The sequence below is a fragment of the Meleagris gallopavo genome, chromosome 2, assembly GCF_905368555.1.
Source record: "Meleagris gallopavo chromosome 2, MGAL_WU_HG_1.1, whole genome shotgun sequence".
Classification (NCBI taxonomy): domain Eukaryota; kingdom Metazoa; phylum Chordata; class Aves; order Galliformes; family Phasianidae; genus Meleagris; species Meleagris gallopavo.
The window spans coordinates 13,325,917-13,352,223 of record NC_139405.1 but is presented as its reverse complement, the minus strand read 5'-3'; the positions used below and the strand labels follow the sequence as shown (position 1 = coordinate 13,352,223).

At 45.0% G+C, this 26,307-nt stretch overlaps 3 protein-coding genes across 21 annotated transcripts in view; 2 read left to right on the top strand and 1 right to left on the bottom strand.

The window, feature by feature from the left end:
• PLCB4 (phospholipase C beta 4) overlaps positions 1–5,580 on the top strand; it is a 200,946-nt gene extending 195,366 nt beyond the window's left edge. For all 11 annotated transcript variants that reach the window (XM_085218966.1, XM_085218974.1, XM_085218973.1 and 8 more), the window contains 2 exons: positions 875–911; positions 3,699–5,580. In XM_085218966.1, the coding sequence (XP_085075092.1) occupies positions 875–911; positions 3,699–3,787 (126 nt within the window). In that variant the 3' untranslated portion in view covers positions 3,788–5,580. The remainder of the gene's footprint in view (positions 1–874; positions 912–3,698) is intronic.
• On the top strand, positions 3,784–18,492 carry LAMP5 (lysosome associated membrane protein 5). Of its 2 annotated transcripts, XM_085218993.1 has the most exons (8): positions 3,784–3,844; positions 5,612–7,402; positions 8,877–8,969; positions 9,207–9,379; positions 9,472–9,603; positions 9,684–9,789; positions 11,128–11,316; positions 17,319–18,492. In XM_085218993.1, exons 3-8 carry the CDS (start codon positions 8,930–8,932, stop codon positions 17,495–17,497), a joined length of 819 nt encoding a protein of 272 aa, XP_085075119.1. In that variant the 5' UTR covers positions 3,784–3,844; positions 5,612–7,402; positions 8,877–8,929; the 3' UTR covers positions 17,498–18,492. The 2 variants fall into 2 exon arrangements, with proteins under 2 accessions (XP_085075119.1, XP_085075120.1); XM_085218994.1 differs by lacking the exons at positions 3,784–3,844; positions 5,612–7,402 and having other exon boundaries at positions 8,368–8,969.
• Positions 18,493–20,941: 2,449 nt separating this feature from the next.
• The window catches only part of PAK5 (p21 (RAC1) activated kinase 5), a 167,118-nt gene continuing 161,752 nt past the window's right edge, over positions 20,942–26,307 (bottom strand). For all 8 annotated transcript variants that reach the window (XM_085218981.1, XM_085218984.1, XM_085218982.1 and 5 more), the window contains 3 exons: positions 25,463–25,588; positions 23,789–23,923; positions 20,942–23,169 (listed from right to left, as the gene is read on the bottom strand). In XM_085218981.1, the coding sequence (XP_085075107.1) occupies positions 23,014–23,169; positions 23,789–23,923; positions 25,463–25,588 (417 nt within the window). In that variant the 3' untranslated portion in view covers positions 20,942–23,013. The remainder of the gene's footprint in view (positions 23,170–23,788; positions 23,924–25,462; positions 25,589–26,307) is intronic.

Here is a 26,307-nt window from a genome sequence, read left to right as displayed (position 1 = left end):
CAATGGAAACGTGTAAGGAAGATAGGCTGCTGGGAAATTTTTTTTTTGCCCAGGGAGGTTGTGGAGTCTCCTTCTCTGGAGATATTCAAGTCTCGCCTGGACGCCTACCTGTGCAACCTGGTGTAGGGAACCTGCTTTGGCAGGGGGGTTGGTCTCGATGATCTCTAGAGGTCCCTTCCAACCCCTACAATTCTGTCATTCTGTGATTCTGTGAAATAACTGAATTATTAAAGGAGTCACCTCTGCTAGCTTTTAGATTCTTCCCTTACCTGGGGTTACAGCCTCCACTGCTGTGCAGACAGTAACAGTCTACATGAACCTGCTTGTATTCCATTTTACTGCAGAGATGAGGTCAGCTTACATCAGCAGTGATTAAATGGAGGGAAAATTGTTCACGTTCTGGTTATCTCTTTTGTGGGGACATCCACCATGGGAAGAGTTCCTTAACCACTTTTTAATCCACTCTGATTTGATCCATCATATACTTCCATACCTGCTCTTCTGACTACTTCCTTTCAGCCCCTACAGTACACCAGTGCAAACCCCAGCAAGGTCTTGCTTTGTTGCTGTATGTATTTATGTGGGAAAGCTAGTTGGATAGAGGTAAAGGTGGTATTTGTTTAATGCGTATTTCAAAGTGTTGGGGTTGTTTTCCTGATCAAACAAATGAAGAAATTTTTCATACAAATATACAATGCAGGTAAGTAGAATTATGGGTGGAAACAGCCTTCGGTACAAACTGTTACGGATTTAAATTTTTGTTTTATGTATGTTTTCCTTGCATTAATTTTTTAGTCTCACTTCAGTTTTCATTCATTTAATTTGCTTCTTGTTGTATTACTCGATTTTGACATTATTATTTTTGTACAAACAGCTTTTGAAATCCTGTCATGCAGTGTCTCAAACACAAGGTAGGATGGATGTATAATAAGCAAACTATTATTTCAGTATGCTTTCCTTCTAAATTCAGTCATTACCGTTGGAGCCTTCCTTGTAAATGCAATCACTGGGAAGTACCTTTGGATAGTGAACACAATGTTAATCTTGCTTGCACACAGGTATTTGAGCCTGAAACAATATAAACAGTCTTTTGTGCTTTAGCCCCTCCAATTCAGATGCATACAAACAGCAATGTAGATAAGAAATATTTAGAAATTAACTTGTATTGTGCATTACTATTGTTACTGGAAGATATGTTCAGATTTTATAAATTGTATGCAAAGGTGTCTATTGATCTAAGTTAAACTATTGTAGTGTTAACATACATTTGATTAACTGCTAATATTGATAGACAATACTCACATATATTAGTATACTAATAAAATAAGAAATTGCACACTAAAGATAGCAAAGGATAGAATAGATCAGTAGAAGTAGCTTGTTAGTGTCTGAAGAGAAGACTTCCAGCACTTTAAAATTCACTTTAAAATCCAGTGCATTACAAAGTACAGTAATTATTCTGTGTGGCTATGCTGCTCTAGTGTTCTAAATAATGACTACTCACAAGAAATCTCGATTAACCCTTGTCATACCAAGGGAGATAGTTGTACTAAGCTTGAATATCCAGTTTTACAGTATTGCCTGACCTGAATTATTTTCTTCGGTTAATAACACAGTTGTATATTTTGTCGCTGAGTGTGACAGCACCCACTTTTGCAACATTTGTTTTCAGACATCTAATGAAGAAAAAAGCATTCATCAGGCTAGGAGAATATATTTTTATTTTAATAAATGTGGTTCTTAGCCTGTCTCAGATCTCACTAGAGAGCAAGAACCTTTTAAGGAGTTAATTTCATGTATTCACGGAGCTTTAACACTGCCTCCCAAAAACTCATTGTATTGTGTTCATGTGTGCACCTCAGAATGCACCGTCAGAACTGGCCTCAAACTAGCAGAAATGGGCATTGTGATCCTATGCTAATGTGTTCTTTGAAGCCAAGTTATCTCTAAAATAATTACGTACACCGTACAGTGGCATGCGGAATATTTATAGGACACAATGTGCTGACAGTTAAGTCACAAGCCTAAAACGTAAAATGTGTGAGTCACTAAGGAAAAAACAGAGAGTTTTGTTTTAGCTGGAATTGCACTTCATACACAGGCAAAAACAGCCAACATTTCAGAAGAGGTTGTACATATTGGTTTATTTATTATGTTTTCACATCTCCATGTTAAAATTATTTCTTCATTACTTTCAAGCTTTTAACTCATTTAAATGGAGAGCATTGATTAATTTTTAATCATATTTATGACAGTTTCTTTGCTGTTATCATAATTACTTTTTTTCCCCAAGATGATGGTGATGATTATGAAAGTACAAGGCTAGATTGTTCAAGAAAGCACATCTGCACAAACATACATTTACCTTGCCAGATGAATGGCTATGCATCTCATTACTTTAGATCTGCATCTGCTCATTTTCACATATGCAAATGTCTTTATTCATCCAGAGTAGGTGACTACTTGAGCGGGAACTTGTATATCAAATTTCCCTGTCAAAGCAACATTTACAAGTTTTTCTGTGACAGTTGACTTAAATCAAATCCAGTAACTTGCCTAAGAATACAAAGCAGTTATACCAAAGAAAAGATTTGTTTGGTTTTCCTCTTCCTAAACCTGCCCTAACCCTCAGAAACTTGGCTGTGAAGATAACTTGACCTCTGGGTCAAATCATTCAGAGTCCTTTGAGTTATGTTCCCAAATTGAGAGCTGTCACTGAAAATGAATAGATGGAGACTCCCTGGATCTTTCGAACCATGGAGTTTCAAACTAAAGCACTATATGCGATCTACAAGGAGCTGCAGGAAGGATGAGTGTGTATGAGTGTGTGTGTATGGGACAGAGAAGAAAATGTTACAAGCTCCTTCTAAGCAGAGGATTCCCAGGCCAGATACCATTTGTACACAGTGCTTTAACTCTGCTTGCAAAGCCTGCGGCATGCAGTTTGTTGCTGGATTCATTGCTGGATTCCTCAGAGTGCAACTGGGTGTGATTTCATGTAGATTCAATGTGTGTAATCCCATGGAGGGCATGTAGCAGTAGTCTAGTCTTGAGCTGGAAAAGTCCTTGTCTGTAATAGTAAAAGACAAGTAAGCTTTCAAGGCTAGATAAAGATTATTTAAAAAAAAAAAAAAAAAGGCCAAAAAAAAAAAGCAAAAAAAAAGCATTATCTTGCATACTGCAAGGAGGATGTTACACTGACTTACTTTGATCATTTGTTGTCTTTACGGAAATAATTTAGTCCCAGATCATGGATTAAGTCTGGATATTTCAGGAAGTAAGCGCACTGCAGTACTCACACAGTAGTGTGTTTGTGCAGACATTCCCAAATATGTTTCTGATCAGGAGAAAGAGTTCAATCAGCATGTGCCTAGTAACACCCCTCGTCCCCTTCCCCCCAAAAATCGGTGCTTTTGCATTTTACTGTGTATTTCTTCAGAAAGTCAACCCATGCATTTTGGAATAAAATAAAAAATATTTTCCATTAATTAGCAGACATCTCATTTTGAAAACATAATGGCTTGGTGGGAGGAGGGAGAGACGTAATGTTATTACTCATATATTTAGTGTGTTTAGCCTGTATTTCACTTAGATGCTATCATATTAAAAACAAAACAAACAAACAAAAAAAAGCAACCAGACTTCAATCTGAACACAAGGTCTAATGCAGTGATTCCTGCGGTTATTTTGGAATGCAGGCAAAGGAGATGCAGCAGATGGTGAAGCTGGAAGCAGAGATGGATCGCAGGCCAGCAACAGTGGTCTAAAGCCTCAACATGCAAATTGAAGCTGGAGAACATAGCATCCTTAAAATGAGAGCAAAATTCAAAATGTTATTGCTGAGGTAGAAAAGTCAGTTTTTATTTTATTTTATTTTTTAATATAGAAAGTATAGCTACGGACCACAGAGTTTTAAGTTTGCATTGTTTTGTTTTAACACTGGGCACTGAATTTCCATTGTTGGATTTCCATGATTAGAGTTTCCTTTATTCAGAAAAACACTAATCAGAAGATGAAGAGTTTGTAAACCGTCCTATATTCCTTTTGGTATTTCAGCAGACAAGTTGTCTGCATCAGAATTACACAGTCGGAGCCTTGAAACACAAGAGATATTTTTAACATCATCTCATATGGCAACAAAATTATAGTCAAGTTGTTATTTACCATTTGTGTTCCCATGTGTGCTATATCATGTAGAAACCCCGTGCTGCCACATCCCAACAAGTGACTTGTCAGATGTCATCAAGCCCATTCAGCTGGATCTTTTTTCTAGGTCAGAGTAATAACATTCGTCCCAATCACTCTAATGAGTAGAGTCTGGGCAATTCTTAGTTATATTTCAAAGTATTTTTCAGGCAGCAGGCAGTAAGCAATTGAAAATTGTGTATCTTTGAAGTACAGTATGTACTAAGCCATCCATCAAATTTACCAACTGTAACAGTAACTTCACAGGATATTTCTGCTGTCCTGTAACGTCATTCACAAGTGCCATATCAACCCTGTCATGTCTGAAAGAAGATATATCCTGTGTAAGTTACTGCAATGGTTAGCATGAAGGAAATACAGTGTATTTGTGCCAAAATTGCTCAGTGCTCTAAGGGATTGTTTTTAGGCACTTTAAGAAAAGTTTACATCGTATGTTGCTTGTACAGAAGTTGCATTTTGATCCTGTTGCTGCAGATCCCAGATATTACAGTTCATTGTAACTTAAAGATCGTTTTAATGGCTTTTGCAAAAAGTTTGTAACTGTGAAAATGTAAAAAGTATTTATACACTTCAGAATCATGACATTGTAGAAAAAAACACATACATGTTGCCACGTGATAAAACTAGTAAACAGAAATGCTAAGAGTACGTTTGCATGTGATACAAACACTAATAAGACAGTAATGCCTACTCTGTGACCACAGTCATTCTACTAGCTGGTAAAAACTGAATAAATGTATGGCACAGAATCTTGTTTGATTAATTACAAAGACCTTTAGCATAAAAAGGTCTCTCTATGTATGTGTGTATATTAATTACATGGGCATTCTTGATACTTCTAGTAAAAGAAAAGTACATAAGTAATTTAATTTTACACAAAAGTATTTATGCAGATTTTCAGAATTTCATATCAGGAATAATCTTTTTATGTCCATTAAATACAAAAACAATTTGCTAATGTGTTAATTTGCATGTTTCCAAAGCTTGCTGTAGTTATTGCAAAACAATGCATGTAAGCATTCTGCTTGGAACTTGCCCATGCTGCCAATTCGAAGATGACTGCATGGAAAAATGGTAGTTTAGAACAAATCAGATTCCTGATTTCAATGTACTAAGCACCACCTACTTTGTTGTATATGCCTGTACAAATGAATTCTACATATTCCTATAAACAAAATAAATGAAAAGAGATAATTATGTTATTGTCAGTCCTGAGATGAAACTTTCAACTTCTCTAATAAAATTTTAAAATTCGAAACCTCTAGTTGTGACCAATAGTGGATTGCAGGGATGGTGTTATTATTCCCTATGACTTTTTAATATGATGTATTTCCTGTAATGTGCATAGTGTAAATATATTTATATCATAGTTTATTTATTGAAATGAGTCTTTTTTTCTTTTAAGTGATAGAAGAGCTGTGCAGCGTTGGTCTTTGCAGCACCACAGAACAGCTTGAGTACAGTGTAGCAGCACTACCCCGAGAGTACAGCTGAGAGAGAGGTCAGTGAAGTATTTAGGTGTTTCAGGTAGGATGTAAACAAAGCTGTGATGCTCATTTAAAATTCCCATTTTGATGCACATAACCGATGGATGCACCTCCAGCTCTTTATGATCCATGGTATTTTTAGTTGTGTGTGGGCGCACGGAATGGCTGCACCGGGAGCAGCTATCCCTGCTAACTCTGAGCATGGCTGGTCCTCTTTTCAAGTGCTGGAGAGAGCTGGAAGTATTTTCAGAGCATGCTGGACAAGTTTCGGCATCTCAAAAAAGGCAGTGATTTTTATTATTTCTTAATTAAAAACATCTTCTAAAATACAGCTGGTGAAGGCAGTGCTGTGAGCTAGAATTTAATATTGGTGCCTACTACAGTGGTTTCTAGCCAATTAGGAGAATGAAACCAAGTACAGAGGAAATGAAATGGTAAAGCACTGAATATTCTAGTCTCAGTTACCAACCTAATTGCATACCTCTCTACTTCGTTAAAGAATTAACTGGAAACGGAGGACCTGGCTTCAGTCCACTTTCCCATTTCAAGTCAAATCAAGTCTCTCTGTCTTAATTCTCTGACAAGTATCACATACATCCTGGATCTAGCTGTTTTAGGAAGAGAAGAAAAAGCTGTCCACAGCCTCCTTTTGAGTCTGTGCTCACTGTTCAGCCAGGAGCAAGGCATTGATTGAGTCTGAGAGAAAACGTGTTGCTGTGAAACTGCAGAGCTGGGTTAGCCTCTGATCCGGGCTCAGCTCCCAGAGCCATCGCTTATTTCATCCACTGACAATTTAGCATAAAATGCAGACAGTAATTTGAAATTAAGTGATGAATTCCATCAGCTAAGCATTTCAAAATACTGCTTAAGTAGTATTTGATCCAAAAATTATTTGATGTTTGGCTGCTAATGTAATGAGGTGAGAATTTCTATTGAGATGAAATAGGCTAATCAATTTGAACATTGATACCGAGTTAAAGCAATTTAAAATATCACTCTCCACTGTAGTAATGGATCCCACTTCACTAAAATTACATCTAAGGAAAAGATAGACTCTCCTTGGCTTGATCTCTTCAGATAAATTTGGTGCAGCTGTGATAGGGAAGGTCACACCAGTTTGGCTGCACAGGGTTTTTTCACTCTCACTACACTGGGAGCTAGTCATTAACTCACCTGTGTTCAAATACAGGTGATACAGGTGAGTTAACAGCCCCCCACCCATCCCACTTGAGTGCAATCCAAGTGCACTCTCCAAACCACAAAGTACTCCTCATGGGCTGATTTCCTTGCAGGCTGCCTGAGGAACGGGCTGGCAGTGGCCAGCACATCCCAAAGCTGCTTGGCTCTTCTTTTTTTTGCTATGGAAGGCCACATGAACGCTGCTCTGCAGGCTGGAAGTAGGGATGCTGGCAAAGCCATGGAAGTTTTTGTTCTGGACTCAGAGCTGTGGGTCAGGCTTGACCTGCCCCTGGCACAGCTGCTCTCATTCAGCAGCTCCCTGAGGGCCCTCCTGGGTTGAGGGACAGCTGCTCAGCATCATGCAATCATTTGGAGCTTAAAAACTACCTCAGGAATATTTAAAACTAAGTGAGGGGTTAGAGAATGGAGTGGAGGCTAGTTAAATGCTGCAGTGAAAGACCTGAAAAGGCATGGCATTAAGCTCTTAAGAGAAATACAGTCTGATGTGCTCAGAAGATCACCCAGAGAAGGTAAGTTTGCTTTTTTTCTCTAAATAGTTTACTATAACTGTTCTGGTTCTAGTAGGAGGGGTAGGAATAATTCTTTCTCACCAAACAAAATGTAGAGAAAATAACAATATTTAGAATGCAGCATATGGGAAAGGAATTCAATGAAATAGTTACAATCAATCAATGTGTTTTTTCAGCAACTTTTTATTTTTGAAGAGCTATTTCTCAGCAGGAAAACCCCTCTCAAAATCCCTCTTTGCAGTTGTCCTCGGGCAGAGAAAGGGCAGCTTCCCAGAGCTAGCAGCCTGCTGTCAGAACTCACCTTAGCACACCTCCTTATGCACAGCTTGGGACTGCTTTCTCCAGACTCCTTTTTTGGATCTAGAAAAATGAATTAGTAGTGTAGCAAGGCCATACACTCCAAATAGCGGCTGTCCCTTTTGCTTTTTATGGAGGAAAAAGGATCCTTCTTAGGTTTCAGTTCATTAATAGCTGATCGTGAGACTCTTCAGGCTTGTAAGGATTGGGGTGCGCCCTTCTCTTCGTACCTTTGTGGAGGTCGCATCGCGTTGAAGGGTCATAGCACTCCCCATGCGAGGCAGAAAACTCGTATTTCCATATCGCTTAGCGGTACGGGGAAGGCGAAAGGGGCGGCTGGGAGGGCTGTGCTGCGCGCAGCTCCGCCGAGAGCGCCGGTCGCGCAGTCGGAGGGGCTGGGGTAGAAGAGGGAACCGCTGATGGGAATATGCGGCCTGTCCAGCTCGGGGCGGCCGCAGCACTGTTGTCTGCGTACCCATTGCTCGGTGCTAAAGCGTGCCCGAAATGCCCCTGTGCCTCTAGCCCCAGCACGCCTCCCCGGCGGTGTGGGTGCTGCCGGTGAGCGCTGGCCCGAGATCTCAGGTGTGCCCCCGGCCCTCTACAAAAGGGTGCCGGCTTCGCTCCTGACACTATCGCACAAAAATAGCTGCCCGTTTCGTTCTAAATTAACACGCTAAGCAGCTGCTCGCCTTCGACGAAATTATTGCCGGTCCGTGAACAGCCTGGACTACATAACCCTTCCTCCATCGGCGGAGGACGGCTGCCGTCCCGGTTTAGCTGCTCGCGTTCCGCGAACGGCGGAGGACGGCCGCGTTCAGCCCCGCTCCGACTGCCCGTCGGGCAGCCCCCGGCCGCCTGCCCGAGGTCCCCGCTCTCTGCCGGCATCCCCGCGGGGATCCCCGCGAGCCCCTCCGCCGAGCGCCGCCCGGGGGAAGCCCGGCTCCGCTCCCCGCACCGCCCCGTCCCTCGGCGCTGGCGCCTCCATCACCGCCGGCAGCTCCCCTCCTACTCCCGTCCTCCCCCTCCCCGCACACCCACACACTCTTCCTTATCCCTCCTCCCCGGCACTCCGCACCGGAGCGCTTTAGCAGCCTGTGCGGCTCCTCGGATAGGAGGGGCTGGAGCTTTTTACGAATTGTTTTTCCCTATTTTGTTTTTTTCTTCCTCTCCTCCGGAGCGGACGCACTCGGAGCAGCCGCCGCCGCGGGCACGCCGGGCCGAACAGGGAGGATGGCCGCGGGGCGCCTCCCGGGGCTGCTCTTCCTCTTGCGTGAGTACCACGATATCCCCCTCGCCCCTCCGTCGCGACCCGTAGCCATGTCGCGATGCGGCCGGCGCTGAAACAGTTCCGGCGCCGCTTAGCCCCGGTCTTGCTTCACCGCCACCGGCCGTTCCATCGCCAGCGCCCGCTCCGTCGCGACAGGACAGCCGGGTCGTGCGGGCTGGGTGCGGGCTGCCGGAGGGACGAAGGGCGGGGGGCCGCCGCTCAGCTCCTCTGTGCCCGCAGACTCCGCGGCTCGTCTGGCTGCCGAGCAAGAAGTTGAAAACCTCTCCGGGCTCTCCCCTAACCCCGAAAGAGATATCTTTGTGGTGCGGGAGAACAGGACAACGTGCCTCATGGCGGAATTCGCCGCCAAGTTCATCGTCCCTTACGACGTGTGGGCCAGCAACTACGTGGATGTGAGTGGGGCCGGGGGAGCGGCTCGGGTGGGCGGCGGGGCTGGGGGGCGGCCGTCGGGGTCACCCGTCTGAGCCCCGCTCCCCATTGGCAGCTGATCACGGAGCAAGCCGACATCCCGCTGTCGCGGGGCGCCGAAATGAAGGGCAAGTGCGGCACCAACGAGTCGGAGCTGGAGATCTCCTGGCTGGAGCGGGCATACACCCTCAAACTCTTCTTCCTGAAGGTACGGGGCTGTCCCCGCAGGCTCGGGTGCGGGAGGTGCGCGGCCGCGTTGCGGGGCCCTGAGCAGCCCTGTCCCCGCAGGAGGGTCACAACACGTCCCGCGGGCCGGAGGCTTTCTGGAGGCTCAGCCGGATCCAGTTCGCCTACGACACCTCCGAGCGCACCTACTTCAAGGATGCCGTCAGCCGTAAGCGCCCGGGGAACGGCGCTGCAAAGCGCATCTGGGGACCGGTAGCTCGGGGGCAGGGGGGGGGGATGCACCCGCCCGACAACTCGCGACCGGGTGCCGCTTCTGAACCCCGTATTCATTTTTCCCCTTTTTATTTTGTTTTTGCGTTTCTAATCGCCCGCGGTTGCGGCGGAAGGGAGAGCCGAGCTGTAGCTCTGCCCGCTGCCTGCGCTGCCCATAGCCCTGCCGCGGCGTCCGGGAGTGCGGGGACAGCGGCTCCGGCTCTGCCCCCGTCCTGCGGCACTTGACCCACGCAGCAGCTTGTGAGGCTACTTTTTAACTCCGTCCTGATGGCTGTTGAGTAGGTGGGAAAGCAGCGGTTTCCCCCGATAGTGATGAAACGGACATTGATGTTCTTAGCTCATCCACACCTGACAGTGGTCGAGTCATCCCTCACTCAGTTTCCTTTCTTTTGGCTTTCGTTTAAGTTTTGTCTTGCTTCTGTTCAGAAATGAGTCATCTTGCACTGAAAATATTGTCCTTCGTGAATATTTTTTTTTTTTTTTTTTTTCTTCAGCAAGGCTTTCAAACTCCAGTGCACAGTGCATGATGAGTTTATGGCATGAGACTTGCTGGTTGTGGAGCTGTATTTCCCAGTTCTTTCTCCTCCCCCCTTCCCCCCCTTACTGGTTGTGTCCCCAAAATACAGTGGTGACAGTGGCTCAGCACCCTCTGCGGATGCAGAACACTTGCTGCCTTTCTGTGCTGCTGGAGGGGAACAAAGGGCTGCAGACCAGTGGGAGGTGGGAGGCTTCCCTTGTTCCTCCTTGCTGAGCTGCCTTCCACTTTCCTTTGTGAAACATGCTTGAAATAATGAGAAACTGTTCTCTTGTAATCTATACTTGGGTGAAATAACCACCTTTGTTTTCAGGAAGGTTGTTATGGCCTATGTTGCTCTGCAGTAAGACCCTCAAACTGCATTGCTGATTCCACCTGAATTCAGGGTTGAATTGCAGCTGCTGGAATTGCTCTTTCCCAAACACAGGGAGCATGAGTAGTCTGAGGCTGTTACCTGCATGGACATCAATACCCACCCTACCTCCGGCTTTATGGACTTCAAGTCCTGTGGAAGCAGTTGTGACCAGGTGGCTGCAGTGCGGGTTTTGTCCTGGCTGGATGGGGGTGTCATGCAGACTGCATGGTGCTGTCCTAGGAGAAATACTGCTTTGAGAGCACTGAAGCGTTCAGCCACCATGCGGCATACCCAGTGTTCGGTGTATTAGCTTTGTTATAATCAAGTCACATTGGTCCCTCCAGAGGCAGGGCTTGACCTTGGCTCTTTCTGCTCCTTGGCAGCTGGGAAGCACACAGCCAGCTCCCATCGGCTCTCTGCCTTGGTCACCCCAGCGGGAAAGTCCTACGAGTGCCAGGCACAGCAGACCATCTCCCTCATCTCCAGTGATCACCAGAAGTCCGTGCAGCTCTTGTTGTCTGAAGTCCGCATCCAGCCCTTTGACATCACTGCGGATTTTGTCTTCAGTGAAGGTAAGGCATGGGATGAAAACGTGTCTTGTGTCTCCGTGGCTCTTTATTTCCTTGAGGAATCGGGGTCCCATCTTTATCACAACGCTATCTCCTCCTTGGGGTGGGTTGTCTGTGATCCTTGCAGGGACTTCAACTTCTATGAGTTCAGCTCAGCTGTTTGGTCACTGCACAAGCTCTCATTGCATGAGCACTAGCTTTTTAAGACCCATCTAGTTGGGTTGGGAGCCAGTCCCCAGGGGGCCCCATAGGGTAGAAGGGTCTCCTTAGCATCACCGGAGCTGTTTACAGGACAGCTCCAGGGTCCTGAGCCACAGCACATTGAGGGAAGATTGGGAATGTTTGTGATGTCCATTTCAAGGATGACAGAAGTGTAGAAGGGACTTGGCAAGAGACCTCTGGGTGCTGGTGTTCTTCTCTGTGTTTACTGACAAGAAGTCTCTGCTTCAGTATTTGCTGCTGTGCTAGGTGGGCTGAAGTTCAATGTGTCCCTGTGTGCAGTCCCTGTGCTAATGGCTTGTGGGGCCTGGGGGAAGGTTGGTGCTTGGGGACGTCTGTGTGAGGAGCAGATGGGGGTGGCAGGAGCTGGATGGATGCAGTGGCTCAGGAGAAAGCCGGGAAGCTTTGGTCTTTCTTGATGCAATGAGCTGCCTGCCCACCTTGAGATTTGCCTTTAGGGATTATAATGACACGTTTATCCTGAGGAAGATGTGGAGCTCCTTTTCCATAGCTTTCACCTGTGGTTTCCCTCAGGTTGGATGAGCGTGTTCCTCTGTGCTTCAACACCAGGTCCTTTTTTTTTTTTTTTTTTTTTTATTGCTTTAGCAAAATATTTAACTCCATTGTTTTAATGAGATGCAAGAAAAAACTGTGATAGCCAAATCTTTTAACAGCAGGCTCAGAAGATGGTGGTATTATTTTCAAGCCCAGCATTGAAATCATAGGCCTTTATTATTTGGCATGTGGGAAATACTGTAGAACACGTGTCGAGTGCTTCATGACTCATGTTCCTTTCCCTGCTGTAGTAAATGCTTGCTATTGTGTGCTCTGGCTCTGGCAGTGTTCCACAAGTCTGAATTACTCATGGTAAGGCCAGTTCTGGATGGAATTAGTTTTATCTGTGAAACAAATATGTTGTTTTTTTTTTTCTTTTTCTATAGAAGTAGCATCATATTTTGCATAGGCTGCAGGGAGAAAAAGGTAGTATTCCACAGTCTGCTATCACTTTTGTTGCGTGTCTTCATCCTTTCCCTGTTCCTAGGGATCCAGACTCCCTTCAGATGGGGGTTGGCTGGACAGACTGAAGGTAAGAGGAGAGGGTGTTTAAAATACACAGTATGGGGCTGAAGCTGGGCTGCAGCGTCAGTGTGATACCGCGCTTGGAGTGTGATAGCTCGCAGTTACAACAATCAGGCTCTGCATTTGTTGCCAAAGGGGATAGCTTCTCTTCTTGTGATAGGCTCTTTTGGTATCAGTCTGTAAATATTCTATTTCACTGTTGTTGTTCATTATTATTGTATGGCTTTGTTTGCTCATTTTATGCAGGTCATGGGGAGACCTCAGCTGATGTTGCAATTTTAAAATGCGTGTGGGTAATTCCTCCTGAGTACTGTTTCTGCCTTGGTCAAGCTTTCTGGTTTGTTGCTGTTCCTCTTGTTATTAAATTACCTCTTTTGATGTAATTCCATTGGAGCACCTGGAGAGGATGGGTAGGAATGCTGGATAGTGGTTATCTAAGAGCGGAGCTCCAACCCCGGCTGCGGCACAGCCCCGCAGTCTGCCGTGTGCTCACCACATGCATGGCAGAACGTGATCCTTTGTGGGGTCTGAGAATCACTGCCAATCTGAAATTACAGTAATTAGCCTTCTCCTTTTTGGTTCATTAATTTCCCATTAGGTAAAATTCCTATTAATTATGAACAAGCTACAGAACATTCTAAAATATATTTTACCAGAGAATGAGACCTGCTAGAGCAGGAGAATCACCTTACACTGCAAAGTAGTGGTGGGGAATGGGCTCATCATTCATCCTCGCATTATCTTGCCCGGAGGAGACTAAGGAACTTGCAGTGATCAGATTACTTTCATTTTTTCGAATGCCGTAAGTGCCGGGGTTGTTATTACTTTTTAAGACATTACTTTCAACCAGCACACAGACATATAGATACTCCTTTACCTTTTTCAGTGCAGGTCTTTAATGTCCCTTCCAACCTAGGCCATTCTATGAAAACAGCAGGATTTTTTTTATTTGGAGATTGGAATTCTTTTTTTAACGGGAAATGTGTGCATTTCTTCAGCTTTAAGATCAGCAAAAAGAGAGCTAAAGCAAGAGAGTGAGAGGAGAACATCTAGAGGGGAGAAGGAACAGCACAAACTCTTCTGATTTTCATGAAAATCCTCCAAACTGCAGGCACACTGGCATCCAAAGGCAGGCAGTGGGTCTTCCTCCTCCTAAGCAGCCCCAAAAGTGAGCTGTTTTCTCAGGGTAGCCCCCCTTTGTGAGGCGTAGGACCACAGCTAAAAACCACGCTGCCTTTTTTTAAAAAAAAATAAAAAATAAAAATAAACACAAAAAAAAAAAAACAAAAAAAACCCCAAATCACTTACAAAAAAGAATCTCAAAAATCCATCTTGCCATGCCAAACACTGCTGGGCTGTTCTTCCATCCGTTTAACAGACCTTGCACCAGATCTTGGCCTTGTAGTTGTGACTGCGGAAAAATGCTGTCTGATGGGTTTTTTGTCGTTTTTTTTTTTGTTTGTTTGTTTGTTTTTTTTAATTTTTTTTTCCTTGCTGCTGTTTGTTCTGCCGAAGGAGGCTGAAACAAGAAAATGGGCCTGGTGAGTGGTTTTGTAGCCTTCTGCTGAAATTGGACGAGCACTCACCATAGAAACCGTGGCGGTATGTGAGCTGCGCTGCCTCATGCTGCCTGAGGAGTCTCAGTGCTAAGGAATGGAGCACACCTGGGTGCATCCTTTGTCATCCTCCCACAGCTCTGTATGGGGCTATGGGGTGGCCCCGGGGGGCAGCCAACCTCCTGGCATCACCCCAACTTACTGCATAGTGAAAATTCCCAGGGAACCTTTGCACCCTGCTGAACTGAGTGTAAACCTCGGCAGTCTGGAAGAATGCTGAGATCTGTGTGACCTGAAGCAAAATCTCAGGGAAAATGAGATGGAAAGGGGCTGTTTTCCTGCAGAAACTATTGATATAATGTGTAGATGTCTGTTCCCAAAGTGACAGAGTTGGCTGATTTGCTGTGCACTGAGCAGTGCCTCTGCCCACACTGGGGTTGCTCAGGTCAGATGTCTGAGTGTGGGGCTGCCTGTAATTCCTGCACTCTCTTTTCTGACACACTTCTTTTCTGACAGGGTGGGAATAGCACCTGCTGCTGCATCCTTGCAGGGCTGCAGGCCTCAGCATCTGCATTGCCTTATCTTCTAGGGATGAAAGTGCAGTATTGATGTTGAAGGATAGAGTTATAGATGTGAAAAGATGTATTATAATGCAGTGTTCATACGGTGTTAAAGTACAGAATTCATCCCCCGAGCGCACAGTAGCCTGCAAGCTGTAGTGCTGAGCAGATGGTGTGTACTTAGTGCTTTGGGCACCTCCCTGCAGGGCTCCCCACAGCCCGGCCCCGCTTCCCTGTGGTCTGAGAGCGGGGGTGTCCCGCTCCAGGGGACAGAGCGGATGTGTCTGGGTGAGGGTAGGTGCATGGCTGCCTATAGTGCCTGGCTGGGGGGCTGCATCCTATGGGGTGTGCTGCTAGAGAGCATTAGCTTTGCCTTGTTGTTTTTTTTTTTCCTGCTGGCATATTTTTATTTTCTTATAATCCTCTTTTAAGAAGTGTCATGAAAAAGAGTTATCTTCTGTGGCTGGTTAGAAGAACTGACAACTTTGTGAGTTGTGACTCAGAGACTTAAATACAGCCTGTGGATGTGAGTTTTGGTCTCATCTTCTGATAAATGTGCTTTGTATCCAATTTGCTTTGGCAGAAGATGGAAATGCAGGTGCTTGAGAGTTGGGTTAGTCCTGCAGCTTTTGGCTTGGACTCTTGCTCTGCCCGCAGACCTTTACATTGACCCCATTCTGAAAATCCAGCACTGCTCCTGTTTAAGAAAATGTGTGTGGGCAAACCTGCCATCTTTGAGCACAGGTGGATGCCCTCAGCTGGGATTACAGCAGATTTGTTACAGTGTTCTGTAGTATTTAAGCTGAGTGCTTTCCCATCTGTTTCTTTGTGCCTACGCGCAGTTGGGGTCAGATCTGACCACGGCTGTTCCTGCAGTTGGCACCAGGCAGCTGCTGTGGCTCTGCTCAGTATTGTGAGCCCAGTAAGGCCTCAGCATCCTGAACTGGGGGGAATTCCACAGAACTCTGGGACCCTGATTTGGTTTTCTGTCTCTTCTGTTTTGTTTTGTTCCCCTTTCTTCTTCTTACAAACAAAACCCCTGCATTGCAGCAACTGCTGAACCGCCTGTAACAGTCCCAGTGATTAATTGCTCCTCTGATGGAACAGTGAGCAACTGGAACTGAAAGAATACTTCCTTATCAGACTATATCTCACTCTTGCTTTTTTGTTTCACTTCATTTGTGGCTTGAAATGTTCCCAAACACATTGTGGGGATGTGGGCTCTGCTCTGGGAGGCAGTGCATCTCCAGAGGTGCCGGCAGCACTGGAGATTCAGATACATCCCTGCTGTCGCTTCCTGCCTGTGCTGAAAGGTGTCATGGTTTTTCTACTTCTAGCAGTAGGTATTTTGAAAGAGTAGGTTGCAGGGTTTGCTATTCCAGATCTCTGCATCTTGCTGCATTGCATCAGCTGCTAGGGGAGCCCATCTGGTGTTTCATGACGGGAGGACTTCATGGTGCCTTTTCTGGAGTATGTCTGACATAACTTCTTTTTTCTGCCTTTTTTTTTTTTTTTTTTTTTTTAAGAAACTTACTGCTACCTCTGTTGTTTACGGTAGAATTCTGGCACTGTGAATAGGACAAGCTGGGGACCGGAGCACTGTCCCTGCTGTACTGATAGACGTATTTTTAAGGGCTGGCATTCTTGTTTTGGTATGGCAGCCCCGCCTTGGCACCACCAGCTCTGCCTGAGCATCAGCATGGATAAGCGAGGTTTTAAGGAAGTAAATCGTGAACCTATTGCCTGTAATAGGCTGCGGTAGCGTAAGGGAGCTGAATTAAAAGGATATTTTTTTCCACTCTTGGTGACTTTGTATTTGCAAGCTAAATAGAAAAGTGTGCTGCTGTCATAGCAGTGATTATTTTCTAGGGGTTTATTGAATGATGGTGAGGATGTGCAGGCCAGGGGGAAAACCAGAAGGGAGGCTCATGGTACTTCTGTTCGTCCTTTTCTGTATTTGACAAACAAGATGGGCTGCTGTGATGCTGCTTGTCCACAGGCACAGTGCTCTGCTAGCACTGGGATACCTCCCTCAGGCAGCTCGCAGGGAGGGGGAAGGGGCTGGTGGGTGTCAGCCCACAAGCAGAGGGGAAAAACCCTTTTAGTATAAGCAGGGTCAGACTGGTGCAGGTTTAAGGCATGCTGATGTCAAGGTCTTGTGATTATCACCTTCATAGTCTCTAAATAAACAGATCAGGGTCAGGAAGCTTGCTCTTTTGCTGTCCTGCTCCCAGCGCTAGTGCTGTATTGGTATGGCAGAGCTTTGAAGAATAGTTTGTGGGTCTGAAAGCACTTTATTCCACTGTGTCAGCTGGCATGGTAAAAGACACTTCCTCTCCCTCCAAACCTGCGCGGTCTGTGATTTCAGTTTCCTCCAAAGCAATTGATTTTTCTCCCCAGGACTCTGACGAGTGCTGCTGTCTCTCTTTGTTGGTGTAGCTACTTTTGCTATGCAGGGAGCCCGGCGTGCAGCTGACTTGGACTTGGACAGCTTCTCCAGGAATATCAGTTTAGTACAGCAGCAGGAGTTAACATTTGCCATGTCTCACTCATTTCTCTCTTTATCTCCTTTTCATTTTTCCCCCTGCAGAACACAAGTGCCCGGTTGACCAGAGGGAGCAGTTAGAAGAAACCCTGCCTCTGATTTTGGGCCTGATACTGGGGCTGGTTATTGTGATAACTCTCTGTGTTTACCACATCCACCATAAGCTCACAGCCAACCAAGTGCAAATTCCTCGTGACAGATCTCAGTACAAACACATGGGATAGGCAACAGGACCCAGCAGCACGAATATTCATCAGGTAAAAAAAGCAAAAGCAATTTTTTCTATGGGAGAGGAAAGGTTATGTGGGAGGAAGAGATGGTATTCACAACACCCAATTGCAAATATTTTGTGAAGACTTATGAGGTTAGGCTTCAATATAGTAAGTGCACAGACTCAGCTGTCTCCATAAGACAACCAAGCATGTCTGATTTCAGGAGTCTGTCTGTGGCAGTAGGTGCTATGAATACCTTCTTCATCAGCTGGACCCAACACCTGCAGACAAGTACTTCACATGTCAAAGTCTACCACAGGGGGCAAAATGGTTTTGTTTCTTCTTTTTTTTTCTTTATTCCTTAAGGGATTCTTACGTCCCCATCACGCTGCTCTTGGCATGTGTTCAGCCTCTGTGTTTGTGTATTTCCAGAGAGCAGGGCTGGGGGGACAGGGCCATTGCATGGACTTCATTAAGATCCTTTGAGAAAGGGGCTCAAACTGCATTGCTGGCATTTGCAATCGTGTTAAGGAAAGTAAAAAAAGGTACAGGGATGTATAAGGAAAAATTCGGGCCAGCTCCTCAAGCCTGCTGTAAACTGCAGTACTGCAGCAAGGCAGACTGCAATAAGCTAAGGAACTGACCCCATGCTGGAGGGGGAGTGAAGAAAGTTTGTTTTTGCTTCCTGGAAAAAAAAAAAAAAAAAAAAACACAAAAAAGAGTATTGATACACAAACTATAAAGTGCCATGCTACTGCAAGTCAATTGAGAAATGCTTCTGGCTGGACATCCTGCACGTATTGTGATTGTTGAGATGTTACATTGCTACCTGCAACTGATACCTTCACAGTGAGACAGAAACAAAAAAGAAAACAGAAATATCCATGTTACTATGCAGATTATTCAGGTATAATCTAATGTAACAGAAAAAATGTAAGGAAACCCTTGGAATCTAACCTTAAATGTAGGCCATTTTTAAATGAATTAAAACATGTACATATATCGTACTTGATTTCCGTTGTTATTTTGAAATGCTGTAATAGTTTTTCCCAGATCTGCGGTATCTAAGGGGACAGGTGTGACAATGGGCAGTCAGATGGGATGTATTCAATGTAGACTGTGGTTCTAGCAGTATTTTGCTACAGATGGATTGGTGATGTATTCTGTGGTTGCTTGATGTTCTGTTGCTTATCGGTCATTTTCAGAGTTCTGACCTCAGTCACTTCTTTCTTATGTGTGTTGTGGGTGATGGCATGTTTCACTTGGTACCACCCAGTTCCCACTGAAACCTTTGTCTTCCCTTGGTTCCTCAGGCCTTGCTTTAGCTGAGGGAAGGGAAATAACACCTTGTTCTGCCTTGAATAACTTGATCCAATCAGCAACTCTCTCTTCAGCTTAAAATAGAATAATGAGCTAAGGAAAGTAGTAATTTCAGTGTTGAAACTGTCACTTGGATTTAGATGTATTTACAGCAAAAGTATGCTTGGGTTGGTTTTTCCAGCCACATGGCAATAGTAAAATTAAAGCACCGCTGTGCTACAGTGGAAGAGCGGCTGTCAGTCTGCACCAGCAGGTACCTTGCTTGACAATACCACCATCTGTAATGCCAAAGGGCTGGCTGGTGAGGCACAAACCAGGGTATGGGAAGTGCAGGAGCTGTTGGCTTTTCCCTGTGTGATGCCGATGTGGCTGATGACTTAAGGTCTGACATAGAAGTCTGAGGATTTGGTTAACTCCAATCATGCTTACTTAAAATCTCAACAGAGAACTCTTTGTATGTTTCAGTTCAAACCATATTTTTGCTAAGTTACTGAATTTTCCATCAATTGATGATTTTCCAAACTACATTTTTGAAATTCTTTAGGAAGTTCAAAAAGCTGTCTGCAATAACTTGAGGATGGCAGTGCTTCCATTGTGATCTCATTTATATTTAAATTTTTTACATTTCAATTTGTGTTTAGCTTTTAGTCATAGATGGCTTATCACGAGTTAGCTGCAAACCAAACGCTTTGCTTTATGGTTGTTTATGAACATATGGTAGAACATGGATATATACAAGGAACTCGTCAACCTACTAAGCTCTATAAGGACCTGTAGTAATTAAGTACTTACTGAAACAGCTGTTAAGGACTTCCAAAGTGGTTATGAATAGAACTTTAATTATAATTTTTGATATATTTCTGAGGAAGGCAGTTACATTGCCAATAAATGCCCTGGTCTCTGCTCTGGCAGTTACAAGTAGTTGTGAATGGCTTTAGAACGGCTGAGATGAGGAAAATGCACCGTTTATTAGTGACAGCAGGAGCACGAGGTAAGTGGAGTTGGTTATGTGCTGCTTTTGACTGGCTCTGGCTTTATCTTAGGGACAAGGGGTGAAATTTCTCGAAGGACGATGGTGAGTGCATTCTGAAACATTTACTGATGTCGACAACCAAAAAGCACATGGCCTACTACAAACCCTCATTCTTAGACCTTAGTGCCTAACAAGCAAACAATGCAATGTCAGAGACCCATTAGCTAACTGATGCCCCTCCTGGGGTAGCTGAGTAATGCTTTGGGACCATGTTAAGGGGAGAAAATAGATTGCCTCAGGGACAGGAAGAGAAGCTGGAAATGTTTCAGTGGGCCCAGTTCTTCTGGAGTACTTCAGATACAAAGCTGGCTTGGTCTGCCAACTGTTTCTCATAATTTTGGGTACTTTATGGCTGACTGCAGAGGGACGTCTGCATGTTCCTGCCAAATGCTGCTGAGCAATGAAAGGCTTTTTTTGTGCATTTTATAAAGAGAGTGTGTGAGTGTGTGAGTGTGTGAGTGTGTGAGTGTGTGAGTGTGTGAGTGTGTGAGTGTGTGAGTGTGTGAGTGTGTGAGTGTGTGAGTGTGTGAGTGTGTGAGTGTGTGAGTGTGGGAGTGTGTGAGTGTGTGAGGCACAGGGCACCTTGCTTCCAAGGAATACACCCCTCACAATTTCTCTAACTAAATCACTTGCTTCAGCTGGCAGGGACACAGTGGTAACTTCTGCCAGAGGGAAGGTTTGTTGTGTGCAAGGAGAAAGTGAAGGGGAGTCTGCTGTGGGGAACAGGATGGTTCTGGCCCAGGCAGGATGGACTCATCTGGGACTGGAGGGGCTCGGAGAGAAAAAATCATCTGTATCCCCAGTCATGGAGTTCTGTCTGAATAGACTGAGGAGCTCCATTGCTGTGATTATTTCTTCCCGTTGCTTTTACCCACACCCTAAGCCTTTGTGCTCTTCTCCTTAAGACAATTTAAAGGTGATGCCAGTGGGCCTTACCTGAGCGTTATGCATCTTCCAACGTGCAGTTCTTCAGGTTAAATTTAATATATTTGCACATATGAACAAGGAACCTTTTTCTGGTTACTGGCTTGGCCATGCCGTCTGTGACATTATGCAGAACTTAGAAAATACACACAAGACATGGAAAACAACCATGCTGAAAATAAAATTATGTATTAATTTATTTAACTTGCATGTGCATTGTCTCACCAGTAGCTGGTGAGCACCAAAAAAAAAAAAAAAAAACAAACCAAACCAACAACCTTTGCAACTGACAAAACTTTCAGTAAACTCAATGAACACTGTCTGAAGTATCTAATGATAAGAAAGTTGCAAAAAATTCTCCACTTGAACAGTCTAAAGTGTGCTGAATATTAAAGAGGAAAACCCACCAACCCCATTTTTATTCAAAGATGGTTTAAAAAAGTTTGACTTTGTCTAGTACTACAGTGTCACCTGTAAGCCATTGCCTGTACCTGTGCAGCCTTTTTTTTCCTGAGTTGTCAAGACTACAAAATACAAACACTTAAAAACTCTATAGATGCCCTGCTTCCTCAGCTGGCTTTCTGCAGGTCTGTAGCAGCAGAGCATGTTTGTGGCAGGGCAGAGAGGCTCAGCTAAACGCACTTCCTTGAAAAGTGCAAACAGGGTTAAGAAGAGAAAGCAGAGAGGGGTGAGGCATGTATGTTGAAGAACATCTATTCAATGTTCCACTTATATTTCTCTCCCCTTCTGTTTGCTGCTTTTAATTGCTACTCCCCCTTCAACTGTCACTTAACTTTTAAGGGTGGTACTAAAAAAGCATCTGTCCTATTGGCAAGTCTTTTACTGGGAGGAAGATCTTCAAGAAACAGCTCCTGCCAAGTTTAGGTGTTTGGTTATAATTTGCTATGATAAATAACAATATATTCACTATGAAATTTTGTATTAAGAAATAAGCTAATCCTGTTGTCACAAAATTGGCTTTTCATTTCACAAAATGAGGTCAGTAAGAAAAAAATAACTGGAAAAACATGGCTTTCATACTATACATAATTAAAAACTAATCATTAATAAATTAAATTTAATTTATCATTGGAATAATTAATTATGAAGCACTTCTAAAAATTTTAAAGGCAAAGCTATAGGCCTACAGTTAACATGCAAGTTCATCCAACAAGTAACACAAAAATGTTCCATAGTAGTCAACTGTTGTATTAACATTCAGAAAGGTCTAGACAGCAGCACGACTTCTATATGGCAAATATCTCATAATGTATCACAATGGTCTCTTCCAAATCCAGAAAACGCTTCCATCAACTGCTGGAGCATGACATAAGTAATGGATATTTCTGCAAAAACTAACCTGACTTTGCAGCAGCGGGATGTGAAGGGACTGCCAGGTTGCTGGGTGACCCTTGAGCAAAGGTATATCTGTGTCAGTTCCCATAGCCAGAGAAAGGGGAACTGACGGCCCCGGTCCTCAGAGCAGATGGCCGAAGCTTGGATTGCTGCCATGAGGCCAGCAGCCCCCAGAGGGCAAGCACTGAAAGCAACTGCCCTGATGGTGTTCTCGTTGACACCCATTGATCTTCAGGCCGCTGTGACAGCAGGACAAAGCACCATCCACACCCCAAGGGAAAATCTGCCAAATTTTCTAACTTCCTAAAGGACTTTTTTTTTCCATATTCAAAAGGGTTAAAAAAAGTAGGAAACATTTTTATCTTCTCAAATTCTTGCTAAGTTACACATATTACTTCAACTAGCACAATGGTTACATGACAAAGTACTGCAAATTATCAAAAGTACTGTACAGAAAATTACAAATTCATTTCAAAATACATTACGCTGCTATGACTGAGATTAAAAAAAGTGCTTTTTTTTTTGTGTCAGAAAAGTGTTTTTCTGAAGTAGAAGTAGTGCCGTAGCCATTACTTTTGAAATCCCGGTGTTTCGCTCTGGTTGTGCTATCCTCTATTCATTATCTTTCCCCCCTTGTTTGCATCTGGTGCCTTCTGCCTGGATGGCCGAGATGAGAGCATGGCGCAGCCACAGCACGCGTTCCCCTGCGTGGTGGCCAGGGTCACCTCCTGGGTCCTTTGCACCCCTACAGAGCACCCCTTTGGGTTTTATAGACCACATTACTTCCATGGTAAGGTTTGCTCACCCCTTCCCGTGGTTCCCACACAACCGCAGGGATTCCTGCCTTGCCATTACTTGGCCCCTGCACCAACCTCCTCCTGAGAAGTGGCTGCATTCAGCGGTGCCGGTGCTGCCTCATGAGGGGCACGATGCAAGAAGGGGCCCCGGCCAGCTTAAGGAATGGGTGTCTCAACAGTTCCTGCGCCGTGGCTCTCTGCGAGGGTTCCCGCACCAGCATCAAATCCAAGAAGCCCCGGAGGACAGAGGAGACCTGCAACACCATGCTGGCATTAGGAGCAGACAAAGGCAAGATTCCCAGCATATGCTGAGTACTTTGCATGTCCTTTTTCTTGTAAAGACAACAGATTCTCTGAGCTTTCCTGAGACAAAGATGCACCGAGTTGAAGGACCATGCATCGTTCATGTTGAGAGCACTGGGGTGCAGAACAGCACACAATACATAGCCTTGTATGCAATGTAAGAAAAGCAGTAACACTTCTCAAGATTGCTGAGGGCTCAGGTCTGACATTATCCAGAACTGCACCCAAGAGACCCAAAGGCATTGGCGACGGGCATGGCTGTACCAACCTGTACAGAGCAGAGCTTGCATAACTGCCTTGCTCTGGTCCTCAGGCAGGGCAGGAAGTGCAGGGAGTGTGAGGCTCTGCCCAGCCCCCTTCTTGGGCACTCGCTGCAAAAGCAAACTCAGCACTGGGCACAGAATTGTTTAGTAGCTTCCTGTCCTCCTGCATCAGTCTTACATAGCACCCACTGCTCGAGGTGGCACTTAGTGACAGAATTTACACTTCAGACACAGCAATGTGTGGCTGTGGTTTTATTACACCTGTGTGTGTGTGCACAAGGCCCTCATCACCCATGAGAAGTCTGACCTTGTGCATGTCCTTCACGCGGGGTGGTAAGTTATCCCGGATTCGGCGCATGGCCTGCAGCGGCGGCTCATTGAAGTAGGGAGGTTCGCCGTCGATCATCTCTATCACCATGATGCCCAGCGACCAGATGTCCACCTGCAACACACAGTTGGTTCACAAACACAGCAGGGAGCAAAGAGTGAAGAAACAGGCTTGGCATTTGAGGGTCACATAAACTGCAGAGCTGCACACCAACTGCTGTCAGCAGCCATTTTAAAGCAGTAGTTGGGTGAAGCATCCCCTTACTCTTTTTAACCAGCTGATAACACTGACTGCACTGAAGAAATAACATAGCAACAATATACAAACTGGGTCTGCAGCTGGTCGAGGTGATGGCCACTGGAACACTGCTAAGGCACGCTCATAGGATAGGCTGCCTGTACCCTGTGGTGCGGCACTTGAGCTGCACCACTCTGAACCCACTGACTCTCTTCCCTGCACTGGCTCTGCAGCACTACAGAAAAGTGCAGTGAGTGGAAACACAGTGCAGAACAGCTGCTGTGAAATCAGGTAGTATTTCCCTTGAATACTAACAACTGTAGTAGCACCTCCTTCTTACCCCTTGGCAAACACAAGCATGCACTTATTACACCCAGGCCCATTTACAGCGATGGCAGGTAGCACATTATATAATCCCTTCGGAAAATGATTCACTCCAGCTTAAAAAAAGAAACACCAATCCTTTTTTTTTTTTTGTCCCAGTCTGCTGCACAGCTGCTCCAGAACCCCACTCTGATGGCAGTAATTCCTGTCATTTGCCAACCTAAATACCATCAGGGCCAGGCTATACTTATTCCGCTCTTCTGCCAGCACTATCCTTCAGCTTAATTTTTTTTTTTTTTTTTTTTTTCTTTCCCTATTGGTGGGGAACCTAATGTAGCTGTAAGTTCAAGCACTTTATAATCCCTTCAGTGTCATTAATAGGCTAATAATAGACTATGTTATTATCTCTGAAACGTCTCCTACAATACCACACACTGGGGCAAATGTCAGTGCCTGCAGGGTGCACTCATTTGCAGGTAGAAGCGCTCCCTGTCTGGGCCAAACAGAGCTCTTCTTGCATGTTCTGAAGATGCATCATTCTCCTGTCCCAAGCCTTGGCTGCACAGCTTGCTTCCCCTCCTTTGTATGCATATATATGTGTGAGTGTGTATCTCTCTCACATATACGCAGCATGTATGTGTATATGCACACATAAATAAGTACATACACACACACACACACACACCCCCATCCACCCACCAGGGTTGCTCTCTGTAGCTGTTATACAGGCTCTATCAAGCAGAAGCTGACCAGGGAGAAGAAAATGCAGTTGTGTCCCGAGCTGGGGCTTGAGATGCTATGCTATCTCTGCTGAGACTGAAGAACTCCCAGGCTGGCAGTGCAGAAGTACTGAGCCAGGTCCCACCAACCAGTCCTTTCTGTTCTGAGATCAAAGTCTCTGATAAAAATATATGGACTGCCTCTTTTTCAGAGGGGCCTGCAGTTCTTAAAACAATTCTCACAATGTACTTTGTTGTTTTTTTCTCATTCAACTAATCGGAGAATTGACTGCAATAAGAACACTACAGAGTATGGCAACCCACCTCACTCAAGCTCTTGCATTTGGGATCCTAAAAGCCCTGCAGCACGTACCTCAGTGCCGTAGGGCATGCGTGATATCACCTCTGGTGCCATCCAGTATGGCGTCCCAACCAGCGACTTCCTCCGCGGCACCTCCTTGGACACCTGGGCACAGAACCCGAAGTCGGACAATTTGATCTAAAAAGCAAAGACAAAGAGAAAGCCCCTCTTGTGTAACAAGGCACACGCTGATCCAGACAGATATGCTTCCTGCTGGGAGAAGCCCTTGACTCTTGCTGTAGCAGCTGGGATGGGGCAGCAGCATGGTTTTGGAAGTGAGGTTGGAGATGGAGGATGAGCGTAGAGAGAGCTGGCTGATTACGCAAAACGGAAGGCAAGAAAGTGGCAGAGGCTGGCAGCAGTGCCCTCTGCTCAGATCATCTCTCACAGCTCCTTGTCATTCCTCCAGCAAAAGTGCAGAGGTGACCAATGGCCTATAACTCAGAAGGAAAGCAAAAGTTTCAAACGTACAATATTATGCAAATATATTAACTCAATGTTTGCAGTGTATGTATATTTACTAATATTCAATACAATATCTATTGGAAGTGATACATATCACTCCTACTATTTTATCAGCTTTGAGATTTGAGTATGCCAGAAGACAGACAATCCCATGTTTCTTTTTCTACACAGAGCATGATCTGACACTCCTAGAAAGCAATACCGCCAACCAACAATTTTCCAAGTGTGCTGTGGTCTGCCCCACAAAACTGTCATCTGTATGTAGTAAGGGGCTTGAGGGAGGCAGGGATAGGCGGAAGACTGCTCCAAAATGGCTGCAAGAGATGAGGGACCTGCATCCAGTGCTGGGAACTTGGGAACTGAGGAAAGCATTGTCCTTGAGTAGCTGTGGC

Excerpts from the sequence above, each read along its gene's own strand:
- LAMP5 (XM_085218993.1), top strand. The coding sequence starts at position 8,930 with ATGGCCGCGGGGCGCCTCCCGGGGCTGCTCTTCCTCTTGC. Across the intron at positions 9,380-9,471 it reads GGGCCAGCAACTACGTGGAT|CTGATCACGGAGCAAGCCGA; the intron begins GTGAGTGGGGCC and ends CCCCATTGGCAG. Across the intron at positions 9,790-11,127 it reads CTTCAAGGATGCCGTCAGCC|CTGGGAAGCACACAGCCAGC; the intron begins GTAAGCGCCCGG and ends GCTCCTTGGCAG.